Source organism: Megalops cyprinoides, chromosome 5, assembly GCF_013368585.1.
Source record: "Megalops cyprinoides isolate fMegCyp1 chromosome 5, fMegCyp1.pri, whole genome shotgun sequence".
NCBI lineage: Eukaryota > Metazoa > Chordata > Actinopteri > Elopiformes > Megalopidae > Megalops > Megalops cyprinoides.
Window position 1 is genome coordinate 15,507,032 of NC_050587.1, and position 21,465 is coordinate 15,528,496.

The 21,465-nt window shown below is 40.1% G+C and overlaps 1 protein-coding gene across 1 annotated transcript; it reads right to left on the reverse strand.

Moving 5' to 3' along the window:
* Positions 1–17,914: 17,914 nt before the first annotated feature.
* tmem174 (transmembrane protein 174) lies at positions 17,915–19,111 on the reverse strand. Its single transcript, XM_036528762.1, has 2 exons — positions 18,471–19,111; positions 17,915–18,035 (listed from the first exon to the last, which is right to left on the reverse strand). The coding sequence occupies exons 1-2, from the start codon at positions 19,109–19,111 to the stop codon at positions 17,915–17,917; spliced, it is 762 nt and encodes a 253-aa protein (XP_036384655.1).
* Between the last annotated feature and the right edge of the window lie 2,354 nt (positions 19,112–21,465).

The window sequence follows — 21,465 nt, forward strand, 5'->3', positions numbered from 1 at the left end:
CCAACAAACCCCTGATTTTTCCTTTCCTAAGAACAGTCTTGTTAGGTATTCCATTACTAATCTTGAATTCACATTTTCCCAATAAATTTTATTGAACAGAAAGTTCTTATTGAATAAACTCTGATAACCTTCAAAACAACCGATCCTGCCCTATCTTTAATAGAGCACGTACGCAGAGAGTAATTTGAGCCTCGTATCAAATTATTAATAACTGATCTGCCGCAGGGAGGCAGGCCTGTTTTTAATTGTTCTGTTTTACTGCAATGGTATCCAAAGAACAAAATGATACTATTTGTCCCCTTCGCTGAATTCCCATGCTCTGACACTGCAGCTGGGACTGCATTGGGAAAGTAGTCATGGGTGGTCTGCCCCTCTCTGCCTCTCATTTTGTGGTTTCTGCCCTACATCACAGTGGCTTTCAGCTGGAATTACACAGGTTTTCACTTCGCACCGTAACACATATTAGCTTGTGCTTAGGGGTTAACTATTAGCCATAACCGTATGCTTACCATTAAGCTTGTCACCTTCTTTTGTTTTGCAGTCACTTGTTCGGTATGAAATATTAAATAGAATCCATTTAATTTATTTTTCAGCTGATTTGTTTGGACAACACATAGTGCACATACATTAAAAAGCCGCTTCTAGGTTAAATGAACCTGATGAAACTTACACTTAAAGGTGATCAGTTTAATATGGACTTCAGCTGTGATGTGAGATACATACCAACACTAGCATTGATGAGTGATAACATTTTTAAATGATGTACAATGGGAAACTCCTACAAATGTGTCTGTTGCATGAATTGTGAATTCCCCAAAGGCACTCAGCAAAGCTTGAGCAATGTTTTTGTCTTTCTGCGATCACAAAACCCGAAAGATTTTCAACTAAAGACTTTCGTGTAAAAAGTGGAGCCTCCACCACACTTTGAATTCAGGAATTATACGTTAAAAGAATTTGCTCTCATACTTTCACTGTCACTATGACTAACTAATTCTAAATGTTAACATGAAACCCAGTGATGCCAGACTTTTCTAACTGCCTCACACACTTAAGAGATATGGAACTGTGTGGGAGATATGATTTAAATGAATCGTACTGCAGCAATCATTCTTCCGTACCATTGCAACGGCCAACTACTTTTTAATAATTGTAACAATTATATTAGGATTTAAAAATGAGCCCTCTTAAGGTTTGATTGTGGGTCATACTTAACATGTGTGTGATTAATCATTACACGTTTTATGCATTGAGCTTGGGCCTATATAATATAAGCCAGAAGAAGTTTAGATTACCTAAACCACAGCACTTTGAGTTAAGATTGTTGCTGTGAACTACATCTGTTGAAGCACTGGAGTTGTGTTGCTTTATAACGTTTGCGGGCATTATCTAGAAAGCAGACCAGACGTTAAAATTAGGGTGGGCCTTCGGGTGTGGTCCGCAGTAAGGAACAGGCCTGTGCCTTTTATCCTAACAAGGTTCTCTTTAGTGAAGACCGAGGAGCAATTATCCCATTTACCCCAGCGTTTGTGTACAAAGCTGAGGTCAGTCGCAATGTCAGCAGAAATTTTCTCCCATTTACCGAATAAAGGGGTCATTCTAAAGACGATGAAGCTTGGTAAAGAATATACAAATGAATTTCCTTCAAGCAAAAAGTCCCTTACACTCGGTTTTGAGAAAGGCATCAAGATCACCGATTTACCAACAACTTGCTATCAGTCTTGCTATCAGTATTATCAGCTACCTTATGTTCTTCGCAATTTTGCAATTTAAAATCATTCAATTCCTCTTAAATACTGTTACCATAAACAGTTTATTTTTTTTCAAATATTCCTACATAAAGCACCTGCATTCAGCACCTGTTCTTCATGGTTTACAAAAATGTGTGTGTGTGTGTGTGTGTGTGTGTATGGAGAGAGAGAGAGAGAGAGAGGTAAATAAAAATATACTAATATGCGGAAAATATTTAATCAATGTCTTATTTGAATCTTTTATATTTTCCTCTTTGGTACCTGGCTGAAGAACAAAATGTGAATAGAAAATGAAAAAAGGTAATTAGAAATAACCAAGGTGAAGTATTAGCATTTCCCTTTATAGCTTTCCTGTCACAGCCAGCACACCCACTTGCTGGCAGGCAACTTCAAATAAAGTACTAAAATATATTTCATAGGCCTAGCAAGGTCACACAGTCGGCAATATTCTTTACTGTTTAACCAAATTGTGAGTACACATTTACATGCTTGTAATGGGGGTGAAGGTCTGGCTTTGGGTAGAGTCCTTGTGAGTAGCAGACACAGAATGTCAAGTAAACGTGTGACCTGTAGATTTCACTATGCAAGTGAACTGCTTCTTCCTGACAGGTGCACACATTGACTTAACACCCCCTATATCAAAATTCAGGGCACCTTTAAATCATTATTAATCATCCATGTTATTATTACCCTATCACTAGCAGCAGTAAATGGAAGTGACAGTAATATCAACTGTCTTGTTTTCATTAGTATTTCAAGCTGTACTTGAAAATCAGTTCAACATTTTCAAAGGAGTATGTCTGAAAAAATAACTGCATTGTGTTTGAGCAGAAAAAAATGCTTTAAGGTTTTCCCAACATACTGTTCAGTGTTTTTTTTTGTTTTTAATAGACCCATGACCCACTAAATATGATAAATCCAAACAAAAATATATAAATAGGGTAGAAATATGTCAACTTCAGTAACTTTTGAGCTTACGAGTTCCCATAACTTTTCTAAATAACCTTGATCCTGAGACTTGTTAGTAGAATAACATCAAATTAAATAAAAAATGAGAAATAATGATTTAATAACAACACAAAACCTTTTCATACCATTGAAACATATGGTGGATTAAAACAACCTTAAAATCTAACAAGCACAATCTATTTGTATATTAATCTATTTGCATGTCACAATCTATCTGCATGTCATTTGCATGTCTTTTTGCACATATTGTATGCATGTGCTTCCATTAAAATATAATATGAAAATAAAAAACGTATCATTCTCAGGGTAGTATTTGATGCTTCTTTGGTTCTGTAATCCCCCAACTTTAGAAAAGCAATGCTGAATAAGACACTGTACATTTACAAGAGTAATATTAAATAGGAATAGGTTACTATGCCTACCCTCGAAAGTTCCCCAAGTTAGTCAAAGGACAATGCTTTAACATGAAGAAAATCCTGCTTCATCTTTCAGCTCTTCCTAACTCTTCCAGTTTGTGAGGAACTGAATTCATTTTATTTCCAACACATTTGGTCTTATTGATGGTTTTTGTAACATTTTTGCATTTTAAAGCCTTCAGTTAAAAGCACATGTGTGGTGTTGGTCTTTACAGCGTAAATAATAGGGAGCTAGACAGAGAGATGTTCAGATGCACACACTTGTTGACAGGTTCATCGCCTGACCTTCTCTCTGAAGGACGCCTCGCAAACACAAGTATGGCACATGTGCCCATGTTGTTTGCATTATGCTTTAGCCCTCATTTTACAAGCTGACAATTGCCATTTCATTGGTTCAGTCCACTTGTTTGCCCGCATGGGTAGGTAGTTTACACTTGCCCATGTCATTCCATTTTGGATGCAAACAGTTGAGGACCACATAAACCCTGGCGTCACGCCTCACGGTCAAAGTAATGATGCCACTGTTTCGTCCCCAGCCTTCTGTTTTACAAGTACTCAGATAATGTTTATGACATGTCCTTTGTCCTGTGTGGCTAGTTACCACAGTCATGTAGAGAACAAACACATTGTCAGCTATTGCCACAGCAGACTGTCTAATTCCTTTTAAATATTTCTACGGAGGTATTCATGATTCTAAGGGAAAACCCTCAGTAAGGCACTTTGTGTGTGTGTGTGTGTGTGTGAGACCAAAGACTATCTAACATTAGATATAACACATTGTAGTGCTTTTGTTGCTTTAACAAAAAAAATCAGTGATCAGTCCATTTAAAGATGTCATGGAATTAATGTTAGTGATGCAGCAAATAATAGCAATTACTTAAATGTTCTACTCAAAATTAAGGTTATACTGCTTTACAATTATATTGATTAGGGCCTAGGTCTTTTTAGATGTGTGTGCACCGATAATCACATATAGTACTATGTTACTTATAAAGTGCTCTTTCTTCCTTGTCTTCAAAATGCGCATGAACATTGTTAGTTTATCTGTCAAGCACCGGTTTAAAAGTTGAAAATGTGAATATCAGAATGAATTACTCAGATGCTCCACTCATAGAACAGCAAACAATGTCCAGATACTGAAAATACAGTGCTGGGATCGCTATGCTGCTCCATTGCACGCAAATGGGTAAACCATTTGGTGCGGGGGTGAGGCTGTGTTGATCATATCATAGGCCATATGAGGGCTGTGGTCAGCTCACTTGTTGAAAGTCTTAAAATCATCTCCATAAACAGCAGACAGTGCTGAAAGTCTAAAAGCTGTTGCCACAAGAGCTGGTGAAAATCAAATATACAGCTCTGGACCTGAAGCTGAGTCAGTCCATTTGTAATTTTGATGTCCCAAGCTTACAGATGATGGAGGGATGTTTACCCAGGAGCTTTCCATCTCCCTTTGAGTGTCTCTTTCCCTCTGCATCGTCTTGTTTTTTTTTAATGTAGGCCCCAGATTATCTTTCCCTTAGAGATAATGTGCATGCTGTCATACCTAAAATAAGCTGTCATTCCTCAAGGCTGCCATTTTTTTCACTGAAACTCAACATTCATGTTCCCTGTCAAATGGAAACTTGACAATTCTTTACTGCTACACCTGAACAGCAACATGGATGTTCTAAGCATGAGGTTATGACACATCAGGGCAAAATTTGTACTTTCAGGTGGTGAACCCATCTCCATGTGTTTACGGAGGCTCACTCCTCTGATGGATGGTCTCCCCCGGTGAGCACCCCATGCCTGCGAATGACATATATTTCTTCTTGGGGTTTCCAGTTCCACCTAGGAGTTTGACGATCTTGGGTGCAGATGTCAGGGGCTCGGGCACCTGGGCCCGAAAAAAAAAAAACCCTTCATAATTCTTTCACGGCTCCCGCGGAACGCGAAGTGCGCTGACATCGCCTCGGCGGACCCGCGGAAATCAATTTTGCGATTGAGTAAACAGGGAAAGAATCCCGAGGCCTGTGAGGACTGCCTACTTTGATTTAAAACCTCAGTCATGTCTTCGCTTGGCCTCCACCCCTCAGAAAATTCCAGCCACAGTTGGAAGTCCCGGGTCACATGGTCTGGAGGAGAGAGGGTTTCCCTGCTGTTGTTTTCACCGACTCAAGCAGAAACAAATCTGGAAGGTGGAGGGAGCGACCATAAAAGAAATCTGTTTAATGACAAGAAAAACCCTGCCATTGTGGGAGTCCTCTTGGTTTTTTCCTCACCTCTCATCCCTCAAACATGTGATTGAACCTACAATGATTTATAACATGCGGATACTTTACATGTCTTTTTTGTGATATTGTTTTAAGATTGCAAGCTTTTTTTTTGTGTCGGCCACTCTGAAAGCCTTTTATTCCCCTACGAAGAGGTTCTTTGCAAAAATCCATCCCAATTTCCATGTAAATTGTGTATATTTTTTCTCTTTTTTCTCCATTTCTACTTTTGGTCCAACATCTGGATGTGTAGTTTCGCCGTTATTCAGATTTGCCCCCTTTCAGATTTAAAACATGCATCAAGCAGTCTTTCAACGTGCGCCCCATTTTCAATCAGGGGAGAAATAACAAGTGCCGTTTGTTATTTCTTGCCGTCTTCCCCACTGACAGTCGCCTCCTTCTTGCCAGTGTGTCAGCGTTAGTGTGAAGATACTCGTTGGGTTTGTGTGTGGTTTCAAAGGAAGGTAAATGTAACTCAAGACTCCAGCGAGACTGCCAAAACATACCAAGGCCAGGTGGTTAATGGGTCCAGATAAATGACCACTGACCAGCACAATAAAGTATCACATTTGATGTGGACTACAGGCTGACTCCCATCTGCTAAATATTATGGCCACAAGATGTTCTGTTTGTCCAACCAATATTATGAATGGGTGGTCTTGAGATAACAGAACATAAGGTCTTCTGTGTCACAAAACTACTGAGGCCGGTTATCCCTATTTTTCAAAACAGACCAGTAACAGATGCACATCCATCCCCTGTCTATGTCTTACGTGCTTGCGAACTCACCAACATAATTCTTTGCACGCGGCGCTCAAGTGGATATTAATCAGATAAAATATTAGATCACCTGCGGACCCAATAAAAACGTTGAGTGGGTTTGTTGTTTACGTGTGATAATAATGCCATTTTTAATTAGCAACTGGCACCATCTGGTGGACTGACCATATAACTTACTCGAGGGCATCTCAAGTGTATTATCTTACATCGCTTCAGTTTACACTGTGTAAACAAAGCAAAGTGGAGATTTATACCCATTCTGGGGAGGAATGTAAATGTTGCATGTAAATCATATGTACATGCAGAGTCCGTACAATTTAAATGAACTGATATATTGAGTGAATCTAAATAGTCTTGATTCAATTATTCAACTGTTTTAGTGGGAAAATAACACAGGGTGCACTCATTGTCCAAACATACGAATGGACAAACATAAATGCTATCTCAAACACTTCCATTTGTTTTGACACCTTGTTTCTTTGCAATTCGGAGAATGCAGTTTCACCATATATTATCTATTTTTAGGTTCTTTCAATCATTGTATCAAAATCTGTATTTCAGAAAAGGAATAGCAACTACACAGCCACACCCTGACACAACTGCAGGGATCACCCATCTAGTCTGTAATTGGCCAAATAGGTAAAGTCCAAACAGTGGGTGGATAAGCTTTATGTAGCACAATGAGACAGAATGACAAACCTGTTTTTTTTTTTTTAATAATCTCCAAAACCTGTTCAGGGAACAGGACAAGGGGCCAGGGGTGGAGGTGGAAGGTGACGGAGCGTGGGTGGCTCCAGTGACATCCCCCCGAACGACGGATCGGTCAGACGGACAAACTTATCATCCCTGCATTTAAGGAGTTAATCTCCTCGGTTTGTCGCGGAATGGAGAGATTACACACAGAGATGGTACTAAACAAAAGGGACACACAATCTAATGTCCCCCAACAGAGCGAAACAATGGACAGTCCCAGACCAGAGGGGCCAGGGAGCCCAGGGACTAAAGGGTCTCACCTTTTGGATGGCCTGATGATGAGAGGTCAGGGACACAGAGTGGACAAAGCGGGGCTGTTTTGCAGGTCAGATGGACCGAAATGGGTGACAACATGAGCACAGGACTTGTGATAGGCCATAATAGGGCAAAAAGTGTTTTTTGAACTCCATAGACCAAGCACAGGCAAAAAAAGGTCCGAAAGACATATAACACCCAAAGAAGCAGACATAAGTCAGTCTGTTAGACAAGTCGAGCATCCATATAAATTAGGAAAATTACACAGAGATCAACCCCATTACATAATTCCCATTTACGCCAGACAGTCTTAAATCAGACTGGATGTGGTTATTGTTATTCACTTGAGTAATAAATACACATCATAAATCACAGAATGAGACTTAGAGGCAAATTCTCTTTTTAAGAGATAAGACCTCTAAGCTGCTAGTAACCCATTGTTCCCTGGGTAAATGGTCTCTTTAGAAAAGCCCATAATACCTAGTTGGAAAGAGCAAGGAGTAATTTGGATTTAGTCTATTGACTAGAAGGATTGCAAATAAATGAGACTGCCCCTGCACCCTGCCCCAGATCTTCAGTTATGCTCTTTATTTTTCCAGTGATCTATAATGAAAATGCATCATGTATTTTAAAAAATCTATTTTGTACCAGTGTTGGTGTGATTTTTTTTTGCACTGCTGCAGATAAAAATCTTTATTGATGATGAGATGAGGGAGAAATAAATGCATGAGTTATCTCTGCAGAGAGGTTTTCTCAGATCTTAAGGGGGGCTGACATCAAGTGATGGCCATTTTTTCTGTCACATGACTAAAAAGGAGTGGTCTCATTGGAGCATGAGTTTCTGACTGAGAGAGTGGGTCAGATATCTGAGTAATTCATCATCCTGTTTTTTCTTATTAAAATTGCAAAATAAAACATATTATAAACAAAGGCCAGAAATGCTACACAGACATTCAGATGTTTTAGAAAACTAACTAAAAAGGCCTTGTACTAACTTTAGAAGTGATAGGTGTGATTGGCATAGTAAGTTTCTGACAATGTAAAAAAAATTAAAGGGTGTGCAAGAACTGAATTTGAGATAGTACACTGCATGTTCTACTTTGCACATACTAATGAAGGGTAAGCTGTCAAAGTTATGAGAAACAGGAGGCTGTGATAATCAACCCATTATCACGACGCTTGTCTCCAAAGACTCTCTCTGTTCTTTTCCCTCAGCTACACAGCACTAATTCAACTGTCGTGCTTACAAAATGTCTGATAGCAGGGCTTTTGTTCTGCCAAAGCTATCCCTCCATTTCTACACAACATCTTGAACTAGTCTGCGCGAAAGCAGTTTTTTCATGCTTTTAGAAGCATTTTCCGCCGAGACCACCAAAGATGTGCTCCAAACTCTCAAATCAATAGCCATCCACTGGCGAGGGGGGTTAAATATATACACACTCATCAGTGACGTTTTCTTTTGACAATCAGCCCTGTCTTGAGTAATGCAGAACATTGGCAGATGGCGTCTAAATGCAGAGAACTCATGTGGCAGACTGTGCAAAAGCCACTACGGCCTGGCATTTCACAGGGCCGTATCTGCTGTTATGTTATGGCGGCGGGACGGTCAAGCATATCCGAGTGGGACAAAGGTGAGTGACCTCCAATATGTCATTTTTCTGTACTCAGGGCACAGAACGGAACAGGAAACAGGAACCTGTTTATGGCGGCGGAGCATCATGGCGCTTAAAGAAGTGTCATCTTTAATGTTTTGTGCCAGGGAGAGGAGGGATCGAAGGGGGTCACGGCTACAGTGCCTTGAATTAACAGCTGAAGTTTCTTTGGAAGCACTTTGCAAATAAAAGCCTGCCATCAACACGTATAATCTCTTAGCTGAGCCCATTGAAAGCTGGGTCTCAGGGGTTAATTCACCCATCGCCCCGAGTTTGAATCAACTCTAAACTCACATTGAGATGAAAGCCGCGGAGTCCCTCGCCAAGCTACTCCGGCGAGACCCACTGAGATCAGCCGACTGGGGCAGATTATTGCATGTTCGTCTGCTGGACCTCCATCAGGACAGGGAAACTGAAAAGAAAAACAATAATTAGAGATAATTGCTTGTGTCCAAACATAAGCATTAAAGCCCCCTTCCTTTTGGTACTATGTGAGGTGGAATGAAAGAGACACCCCCTGTTTTGACAGCTGGGCAGGCGAACATAATTCGTGACAGCTGAACTGAAACGTCTTTAAACACGAACGCGGAGAGAGAAGGGAGCACTAGAGGAAAGGGGGGGATAGGGAGACAGTGGTGCTAGAAGGGGGCGGGTGTGTTGGGGGGGGGGGGGGGGGGTCAACCCAAAAAGAAAGGGGGGGATATGCAACATAAAGTACCGGGAGGGTCGAATTTTAAACGGGCCGAAAAAACGCAGAGCAGAGAGGGGATCAACATCAAGAGCGGGTGGCCTGAAAAACAGAATATTTCACGAAAGAATGAGGCTGAACATGGTGTCATGCCAAGTTTGACGCATTGGATTAATTTGCTGCTCCGTCGCGGTGACCCTTCACCCCGGGGTCCCGGGTTCAAATTGAGCTCAGAACGAGGCAACCAAAATCATGTTAGTCTGAAAAGGGGCCAGAGGTCACGCATGAGATTCTCAGTTTTTAGGCCAAACCAGGACCATATGTCGAAGAAGGATACACATTTGAAACAAAAATAATTTCTTGCTTTTCTCCCCACCGTCAACCTACCGCACGTACGGAGCTCTAATTCAATAAAGCGAGACATATCAACGTAACAATAAATTGACATAACTTTGGCAATGTTCGCATTCCATTGACAATGACAGAAGTTTTCCCAAAGGAAAGATGTTAATACTAACAAAAATCACTTGCCAAAATACCCTGCTGTGAGAGGAATGTTTACTTTCCTTTTCACATGCAATTTCTTTAACCAGAAATGTTACATGGATGCTAAAACGTATTGTACTATACAGTGCTGATAAAATGAAACGCATTTGAGACAACTCCTCAAATATCATATTATAGTGTTATATATTCTTCAGTATACATATCATTTCTTTGGATTATTGTTCATGCCATATCGTAATGTTAACTTGAGTGATTTCCCGAGCAATTGCTTAAGGGGCTTGCCTTCATGTTTTTAATCTGATTGTTATTGTGTTTTACATTGTATCTTGCATTGTAATGAGTTTTAACGTCATGGTAGAGTCCCAACAAAATGGATCTGTCGTCATCTCTGAAATTTCCACGAAGAAGCTACGAAAGTTACATGCAGTACTACGTTCTTCATTTAAATGGTTTAGTGTGTGAATCTGTGAAGAGTTCAGACTTTCTCTTGCACGTTACCTGTTCGAGAATTCCAGACACCGGGCACAGAAAGAACTGCACAAAGACAGAGAGATGAAGTCCATTATAAATAGAGAGAGTGACTTGGGGAAAGCCTAAACCCTCTAAATAAAAGACACAAATGCATAAATTCTACACGGCAACGACTTTTCTTTTAGTGATTTAAAGTCACAGAGGCCCATTTTTGTTCCACATTCGTTAATAAACCTTTAATAAATCTAACAGATTAACTCAAGGTAGAGTTTCTGAAGACACGTTTATTAATCTTTTACTGCACATCGTAAATAGTTTAAACTCACCAGAAGAAATACTTCGACTAGACAAAAGCCCGGCCAGATAAGTGTCGAGCGTATTGAAATATGTTGGGTAAGTTCCCTGAACTCAGTAAGTGTTCTTTTTCCAGACATTAACTGAATGTGTGGGTCACAGCGATGCTGTCAATGAGAACTAATTATACTAATTAGTTCAAGAGTGGAGGATAACCGGTGAATCAGCATTGCACTAGCAGACATTCCAAAGAAGGGGAAAACGATTTTGGATAAGACTTTTTTTTACAGTAGTCACATGCAAAGCGATGTCTCGTCCTCCGCCCCTGCGCATAGAATGATTCAAACACCTGTTCTCCATTTCAGCAAGAAAATGAATTTGCCAAAATGAAACCGTAAAATTGTAATGAGAACGAACACGCTGATGATTCAAACAGTGGCGAGATCGAATCAGAGAGCTAATGATTTTATCAGGCGTCAATTCAAGGCAACCAACAAACGTCTCATGAGGGGCTTGGAGAGTAAAAACATTAACGTTTCTATAACCCTTGCTGGCTTTGACAGTGACCCATTGCTTACATTCATTTGGACATGTTTTGTTGCATGGTTTCAACTGTCCCAAAGGAATTTCATTTCCAGTGTGAAGCGTATGATAGTCTTAGGGCCCACAGAAATTTGCGCACAGTTTGCGGTAGGGAAGCTGCGGAGAGTAAAGTATGACCATACCTAAAGGAACATAGTGATTGTGTCTTCGCCATCCCTTTTCCGTCTTTTAGTGTGCATCATTAGTGGTTCCGTTCCATCTGAGGGGCAGCATGCAAATGAGCCCTAATGCTCAGCAGATCTATGAATCATTTCCTGCCAACGGGTTCAGAGAGCCAGGGCCATATTGATCTGATCGTCCCGGAGTTTACTGCCGAACCCTCCCAGTGGTGGTATCGACGCTCTTATTGGATGGCGCTACTCTTGGCAAAAGACTGAGCTGCAAACGACAAAGCTGGAACAACCGAAAGATAATTCGGATTTGATTGTTTTCACATGTTGTTCATAAACAACAAAGTTTTCATGCGCCTGCAGCATGTTTTCCTGCAAACGTGGAATCCATTTGTCCCCCGTCTTCCTCCTCTGTATTTATTCTGAGCTGTACAGTACGCCGTACAGCAGAGACAAGCTCCGGCACACAAGCCCGCATCTGCGACTGCAATCTTTGATATAATGTCGGGAACATATTTAAAAGAGCCTGCATTTGGTAACCGGTCTAAAAATAAGCTTGTCCGACTCAAAGACAAAAATATATCCGTCAACTGTCAAGGCAGCTTTTTTTCCCTGATAAATCAAAGAAAGAAAGAAAGATAATTACAGAAGTGGTAGGATGGCTACTTTGTGCCGCTTGCAATCTGATTTTAATGAAGTAGCACACACATGCACACGCGCGCGCGCACACACACTTGCACAGTTATTAGAAATAGAGTGTACGTTACAATAGAAGTGCATCCGCAGATGTATTGGATATCCTATATCCTACTCACCGCGAGTGCTGATTTTTTTAAGTGTGAATGGTATATACCACCATGACCTCCATGCACTGTTAGGTTTCTCAAACGAGAATTGAAAGGATTTACTGTAGGTCATCAAGGCAAATAAAAAGTTATAAAGACAGACAGGATTAAGAAGGCAGCCCCATCATCTTTAAGGCATTATCCTGTGGTGTTGTGGTGGTGTTGATTTCAACGTTCTCTATGTCCTACAAAGGACTATCATAGTGAAATGGTGGCAATCCAGCCTTGTATCCAGTCTGAACTCCCACAGTAATAGGCCTTGCACTCTCAGTGAACTAGCCAATACATAACACTTACAAATACAAAAAGGTATTATTTAATGGATGCCAGGTTATTTGTACTTTGATGCTCTTGGCTCGGTTTTACATTCAGGGTAAACTCAGACACTCGAGAGTGCAGCACAGGGACTGCAGCCATGGTCCAAGTACGCCTTGGTATGTCCTGCGTGTCGCATTGAAAGCCAGGAACCTAGAACATATGTATAAGTGAAGATCAAACAGTGATATTGAATTTTGCAATATAACAAAGTGCCATTCTTACCATTCATCATATGCTGTGGCTACTGACAGATCTTTGAATAAAGACCCCTGAAATAATGATTATCACCGTGGAAATACATTTTAAATATATTCAACTAAGTAATAATAGTAATCACTATTATTATTATTATTATTATTATTATTATTATTATTATTATTTCACAGTTATGATGGTTGTCAGATGGTTGCACTTATTTCTCGCTTTCCTTATTTTTATCAAGGAACACTATTCCCTTAGTTTGCATCAGTCAGCAACCATCATGCAACTTTGTTAACCGCTCTATTTAGGAGTAGTGTCTCCTAATTAATTGCATGTCAATATGAACATTCTCATGAGAATTGCGGTTGATCGTTCTGCACACTTTTCCAACACTCTTTCATTTTAGTTGTTTAAACGTTTGACGTGTTCCTAATGCTTTCATAAAGGGGCGCAAATGCTACAAAATGGTAAAATAATGAGCTTTTTCGGCCACCCGCATTTTATTGTGTAGTAAAATTAATGGATATCACATTGTGCTGTGGTTTCAATACAAAGACAAAGGCTCCGTTTATAGAACGGAGTTTAAAATTGTTTTCGAAATAAGAATTTACACTTGTCAACCCCGCTTTCTTAGTGAAACCATATTGTAAGGATCTTTTTGTGGAAAGCGCAAGGCTTTATGTAACCCCCTCCAGTCCCGCTTTGTTTAAGGATAAAATAAAGACAAACTGTTTGGTCTGTGCTGGCCAAAATAAATAATCATGCAACTCTGTGACTGAAACTAGAAGGAAACCGTGAGTGAGGATTCCATTTTACGCCAGGTGGACTAGAGAACACCGTCGTTAGTGTTACTGTTTATGTGGCCGTGTGAGGTCTTCAGCAAATGCTCGCTAGCCTAAACTGATAATAACCAAGTCACTAAATAATACAGTACCTGCAAGACGTAAATCACAGGATAGCCACACTTCGAAGTGCAGAGCGGCTTTGTTAGTAAAATTCAGTCGTTATGAAAACATTGTTTGGATCATGCAGGTGCAAGCAAGTGTTGACATTGCAATTTTCTATAATTTTCTATGTATTCAAGTATTCATACTTAATCCAAACCAGCCACCCCAAGAAAGTTACTGGTTTTGCCACATACTAGCTTAAAGTAAGACGTGTCCTGGGAAGAAATGTCATACAACGAAGTCAATACGAAGAACATTAAGGGTTTTTTGTTGTTGCTGACGGGAAGTTCCACAATATTGCTCACAAATTTGTAAGGAATGTGAGCATGAGTTCAATATTTTAAATCGTAAATGATAACTGGGGCATCATTTTTGGCAAAAGTATATATGTGTCGTATCTCAGTGTTTGTGGTATGAAAGAAAACGTGTTATTTCAGTCGTTCTTTAAACTTATAGTGGACACAGCATTTTTGTTTACTCGCTCAACGCAGTGGATGATTTGATACCAGTCATGAAAGGACACAAACAAAACATGATTAAAAATAAAGTATACTCCAATCGGTATTACCAGTCTGAATTATTAACATGGGTAGCACTATTCAAGATAACCTTTAGAGTGAAGTCATTCAACATTTACCACGGCTAAAGGGAGAAGTGTGCGCTGTCAAAGTGTAACTGATGTAAAACCGAAAGCGCAGAACCCTCCTTCGGTAGCTCACTGGTACAGCTTATGCCGTGCTGTCGTAAGGTAATACATATGCAATATCAATTAATTGATAATATTTATTAACCTGGTTTTTCTTTTCAAATAGCACCCTTCAATGCATCGTGGAAGTGAATGACATGAATGTTTCTCCTACAAACTTGTCACTTACAAATCAAGACATTTTTCTATAAATTATTTATTTAATGGACCATGGAGATAATTGCGAATCAGTACGAAATACTGTGCAATAACGCACCAACAATTAATAAAGCTCTGGTATTAAAATTAATGACTGTTAAAATCAATGACTTTTTGTTTGTTTGTTTGTTTGTTTGTTTTTGTACTGTTGATATGTAAATCAGTCTGTTATATTTTGTGCTAAAGCTGCCTGTATTCTGAGTCTTGACATAGTCTCTAAGAATGTATGGTGAATGAACTGTTTGGTGCCAATCAAGTTTGACTGCACTTCTTATTAATTCTGGAAGCTATCTTCAGAAGGTTTCTCGTATGAAATTGCTCTTTAGGAGGAGGAATTTATTTATATGGTTTGGATGAGGCTAAACAATTTTCTTTGCTCATTATGGAAAATGTGACACGCATAAATAAGCATGTTGAAAAGGTTTAGGCTACATGACATCTCATTTATGTAATTGTTCTTGTCTTTACATTAATTGACTAATGTAGTGAAAGAGTTGAAATGTTTGTTTAAGAATTTTTTTTAGAATACTCGGAATCACCCTCGGAATCCTTTTTAATAATGTCAGTGAAATACAAATGAAATCATGCACGCTTTCATGGCGAGGTTGCCAGACTTCGTTAAGTTAAATAAGCGCCCCGTACCAATTCTATTTGATCGACCATTTGTACCCGATCGTGTCTGAAAGGACGGTGTATGCTGGGTCACCATATTTTTGGGTTTAAGGTGTATATACATATATGAGATTCAGCCATCTCACCTAATCTATTGTTGTTAACTAGAGGTGCTACTACTTCAACTATTACTTTTACTAACAACTGACAAACTAACAATAGTAATGTTACTGATGATGCTGTCGATGGTGATGATATGGAAAAAATACGTCAAGAATGTTTTCAGAAAGTCTTTTCTGAGGTATGTTTGTTGTAAACTTTTCGGCGGACACAGCAAATGCTCCTGTTGAATGTATAATATTCTGCCCCCATGCGGTCTCCTTCACGCTTGCGTTCTAGCAGTTTGAATACCTTTAAATAAAGTGTCAGTGAACTAGCGGGTCACGATCTGCAGGCACAAAATGTCCTGGAAAGGAACTCGATAAACGAGCTGGCGTAAACACATACATACGAATCAGATCATAAAGGCATGGCTATCCTGCACGCAATCCTCCATTTAACCCCTACGCCTCTGCAGGAAGTATCCTAAGTATCCTTCGCCTAACGCAATACAGCTCCAATTTGAATTGGATTTGGTTTTGCATGTCCTTACTTAGGCCATGGGTCGTGCCAGTCAAACTCACGAAACACTCTCTCACAGCTCAGGGATCGACAGTCTCAGGGAGCGTATCCTGAGGTCATTTGTCACTATTCTTCCCTCATAATTTGTCCACATGACGTTTCGCAACGTAACGCAGATATCTGTTTGTGAAGAGCAAAGCTCTCGGATCGCTGGACTGCAAGGGACGTCACTGAGCCCTGTTGTTGTAAAGGGCAAAGGAAAGTTACTTCTCCCCTAAACCTGAGAGAAATGGTTAAATGTATGGCGTCAGAAGTTGTAGGAAAACGACGAAATACCATAACACGAGTTTATAGACAAACATCCCAAACAAACCTAAACTTAGTATAGGTAACTGTAGAGTTTTAATTAACCAAGAGCATTCTGCAGGAACTGACAGTTTTTCCTCGTCCACAATGTTCATATTTCATCAATTTCATGGTATAAACGTAATAACTCTGGAAATATGGTGAAGAAGCGAACAAATCATTGTCTGGGATACAGTCAGATTTTATAAGCTATATATCTAAAATTGTTTCAAGTCTCAAGCAGTCAGTGCACGAAATAATGTAAATATGTAATATTTACAACAACGAGGGGTTAATGTCGTATAAATTCCATGAAAATATTTTGGCTTCTGAAGACGAGATTCAATCTAACCGCAATGCACTGTGAGTAATGCGTTTTAAATAAGTATTATTTTTTGTGTTTCACACAATTTTCCAATGTTTTGTCGACCGCCTAACTAGCAATATTTTTGACGCGTTTAACTCAAGTGAAGATTGAGAACATTGAGCGCGCTGCTGCTAGATTGAATGGAGTTGTTCATTTCAAATGATATTACGTTTTCCACGAATTTTAGCATAATCTGATTTGACAATTACATTCAAAGGGGTACATGCTATAGGCAGAAATCGTGTGCACTTCATATCCAATTGCATGAAATATGTTTTACTATCCTTATTCTGTCTCACGGAATATACAAACTGATTTTTTACTTTGAAGAACGCCTCTGAAAAAAATGATGATCATATACGTGTAGTTGAAACGTGAGCCTGCATCAGCACGGTCTCTCAAAAGCATTATAATAGTTTAACTAGTTTTGAATGAGTACCTGTTGTTGAAAATGCCGGTGGATCTTGGCAATAAGAAAACCTACGAGGGTTGCCAGGGTAATGCAGCTCACTGTGAACTGTTCCATCATTTGAGTCTGCTGTTCTTGAGTATTTTCAGTTGAGTATCCAAGTGGTCAAGTAATATGAATAACATTCAATTGCATGTCATTAATGTATTACTGGCATGCAACGGCCCTTAGGTTTCAACTTGAGCCTGTGCGCATATGTTGACCAAGGACTTGGGTACCTGGGCTTTCATCTTTCCAGAAAATACAATATCTCGAGAGAAAGTCTTCAATGGATACCTATGGAATACGTTTGGTCCACAAGGCTACAGACACCTCTACAGGACCATGGACAGCGCTACACTGGACCTTTAGGTTAATTGCGAAATAATAACGATACAATATTAAACGTGTCTAAATTTAATACGTGCAGTGGGCCTATATCACAGGTTTTAATTGCTTAAGTGGGTGCGGTTTACTCCTTCGTCTCACTCGGTTTGTCTACGTTATTATCTAAAATTGCGTATATTTTAGCTGTCATTTGCAGTAGCCTTTAATGACGTTTTTATGCCATCGTGGTTTCAAGACTTTTTAATTAGCTTATCACGGAATTCAGTAATGCCGACTGCGAAAACAGTTAATACAGGCCTATAGGCGTACTTTGCGATACGGCAGTGATTTAAAATGCTTTACAATAGGCCTGTGTTACAACATTCATAACATGTTGACATTTTACGGTAACGTGTATTCGTGCCGACATAACATATGAGCAGTATGTCAAGTCAATATAGGAACAAAACAGGTAGCCGGCTCAAGTGGAGCCGGCCGGTAGTGGAACGGGAAAGATGTCTCCGTAGGCTGGGGGAGCGGAACTGTCCAGGGTTTCATCAGTAGACGCCTTCCCATCTGGTCTCTCCTCGTTCTCATGGTTCCTGTGAAGGATTTAGTAAGGCATTGTGTGACAGTCGGTATGTAATGGCTATAAATCCTTTAAGAAGTTTAAGTCTACGGGGTGTTAAATAAATCACAGCTTAATCAGCTATGGACAAGACAAAAAAGATTGTTTATATGGAAGTGTCTTAACGGCTTTGCTCTTGCACGTGGGTAGCCTTTATATGGGCTAGCTTCCCATCGTCACTGCGGGGAAATGGCTTAATTTTACTGTGCGAATCAATCAAACCGCAGAAGTGCTTTACGTCTGGCTGTCAGCAGCCAATTAGAGGATCTCGTATGAGTTACAAGGGAAGTAATGCTGCATTAAGTTCGTTATTGAAATTAAAGACCAAACAACTCCATGCTATTATTGAATGTGCAAAATGCATACAGGTTCACAAAATCTGTTTTTGTGTCGATTTTTGCGCATATACCTGCTATTACTGCTGTCCACCTGTAGGCTTGGTGTGCAATGGTCATCACCTGCGAATGATGGGTTATCCAGGGGATATATGGTACAGTACTGGGGCGGGCATGTTGTCCTTGACACTCCAGGTAATATCCCTCTGGAAGAAACATTATTTGCAGCGCCTCCGTCATGGGCGTAAGGTGGTGGAATATACTGGACCACTGTTGCCCCGTGGAATGTAATGGGTTGGTTAATTCCGGTGAAAACAAAAGACTGGGCGGACTGTGGAGGTTCTGCCTCTTGGGGTCGGTCATCACAATGTTTACAAAGCTTGCATGTCAGCATCTTGAATTTGCAGACGCCAATTAGCACAAACGTCACGCCGACTGAGAGAAGGATGGGCCCGAGCAACTGGGTCCATTCGAAACTCTTGCTGATGTCATAATTTATCCATCCCATTACCGTGAACGTTATTCCAACCAACCCCAGAAAAACTCCCGAGAACAGTAACGTAGCACCAGCTTTGTCCCCGTCTGACACTTCGATATCCGGTCTGGTAGGAGGGTAAGGAGTGACGGAGAAAACATTTAGTGAAAAATCCTCGGTGTTGTTGTTTCTGTCGCAGGTGTTCACTGCACTACAGGTAGTTCCACGTCGTTGTTCCATCGTCAAAGCTATTTTGAATAAACTTTTATTGTCTCAACCTAGGACTCTTTACATGGTGTGAGGAACTTACCAAACTCTGTCCAGTAAAGTCCAAATGTCCTGGAATAGTGGAAAATGCTGTGAATATTTAATGTAATGACTGAGACATTCAAAGTTACTCATTGAATGACATTGTGTCCCATTCAAGGTTTTTCACTTGTCCATTAATTCCGGTGTGCAGTCAACTGTTAAATCCAGCAGAAAAATGGAACTGGATTTTTGGAAAACAACGTCTGCGTATCTCTTGTAATATCGTAACCCTAAATTCATTTTACATTATTTATACACTATATTTCCTGGCAGTTATTCTGATAGTGACTATTACTAGTGCTCCAGGGAGAAAAAAATATAAATAGGCCTATGCATTTAAAGAAGTACGATTCTTGCTACTACTGTTACAACAACAAAAACAACAACTACTACTACTACTACTACTACTGCTACTACTACTAATAATAATAATAATAATAATAATAATACAATTAGTAGTACTTAAATAGTTAGTAAAAACTTCAAATGTGTATTGTTTCTTTTAGCAAATTTGAATTGAAACTTGGATAAATGTATTTGGGAACAAAACGTATTTGGGAACGTTTGGTTCATTGCTGATCTCATGAAATCAGCGGGGAGCTCATTACGCCTTCCTGAGTTAAGAGATAGCGAGAGGCGAGTCACGGCTGAAAGACGAGTGCACGCATAGATGGTGGAAGGCGAGAGCAGTAATCCACCTTGTCAACTATCATTTCACACTACAGTGTCTGAAGTCAATGTTATACATTACTCATCACTACGAGCCCATACTGCAACAGTTAAACAATCGCTTCAGCATGTTCAAGTGAAAGATTTCCCAAGTATATAAAACACTGCGTGCTCCTGAGCGATCACGCAATACGTGTCTTTGAGAATATGCAATGAGGAATGGTGTATTAGCTGGCACACATGCTCTGTACTAGATTGCTTTCACGGTGCTTTTAAAACAATCCCCGGTTGAGCTGCCAGCCTTCCTCTAAGATGTTACACAACCTAGAAATTTTATTCTTTGAGCAGGTAATTACAGTTATATGTAAAACCAGCAGTGCAAAAATACGTGGTTTTTTATAGCTTGTAAGCTTTCAACAAATTAAAGTCAGAAGCAGCATTTTGATAAATTTCATAAAGAAATGGGGAGCAAATTAGATGACGTAAAATATATAATGAAGAACAATGCTGCACAGCGACTCCATGTCTACATTCTCACTTGGCAAATATTTCGTTATGTTGTTCCTAAACGTGTTTTCAAACGGCTTGACATTTTAAATTATCATAGGCTATAACTGACATGCGTGACCTAATGTACTACCCGGAGGCATGTTTCTCCACCCCAGTAAAACACCTACAATAATAAATTATACATTTCCCATGCAAACATGGCCACATGCAGACGCGTTTTCTTCAGCTGAAATTGAAATAACCCTTTGCGAGTTGTAGGGAATAATGCTATTTGTGCCATTCATCCTTCCCCGGGGGAAAATGACTCAGGCTTCATGCTCAAATGAGGGCTCTCCCCAAAGTTTTTCTTAACTCTCACTTTGTGTTTATAAAGAAACTAAAATAGGGTGCGTGCTCCATCCTTCTAATAATTTTATTCCATCCGAACACTCAAAAATCCTTTTCTATCAGCACTGCCCTTGTAAAGTAGGGTCTATTGAAACAAGCGTTTTACTTAAATGCCATTAGGATAACATATTTATAATGTCACCAGAACCTAAGTCTGATGATCATTTACAGTAGATGAAAGGGGAGTGGCACACCAGTGGGAGCTACGAGAAAATCAAGCAAAAATGCAGCAGAACGGTACCCTTTTTATTGCGCTGTTTAGTTGATCTAAGAGCACACTGCCCCCGCCTGGTGCGATTGACTGAAGGAAAGCTAAATGAAAGCACGGACTCCCAGATTTTTCTGGGAGTCCGTTTCCCTTACCCAGAGAAAGCAGCCCTCCACCAAGGCCCAGGTCTTCTGAACCTGCCACATGCCACCCATCATGTGCGAAGTGATGCAGACCAGGGCGCAAACGATGCTGACCCGCAGCCAAAACACGGCGTTTGAGGGAGAAATGCCAGGAAGTGCTGCGAGGCCCATCGGTGTCCTGTTAGCCTACAGAGGACAGGCCTTTGATGCTGCGCTTTCGGGGCAATATTACACAGCTGCAGGAAGAGGAGAATCAGGAAGCATTTAACCAAAAGGGCGAATTGTTGAGATTCGCTCAAGCGCTGTTGTGTAGCGGGTTCACTATACATCCCAATACACATGGTCGTGCCGCTCTTTCTTTGTGAGCT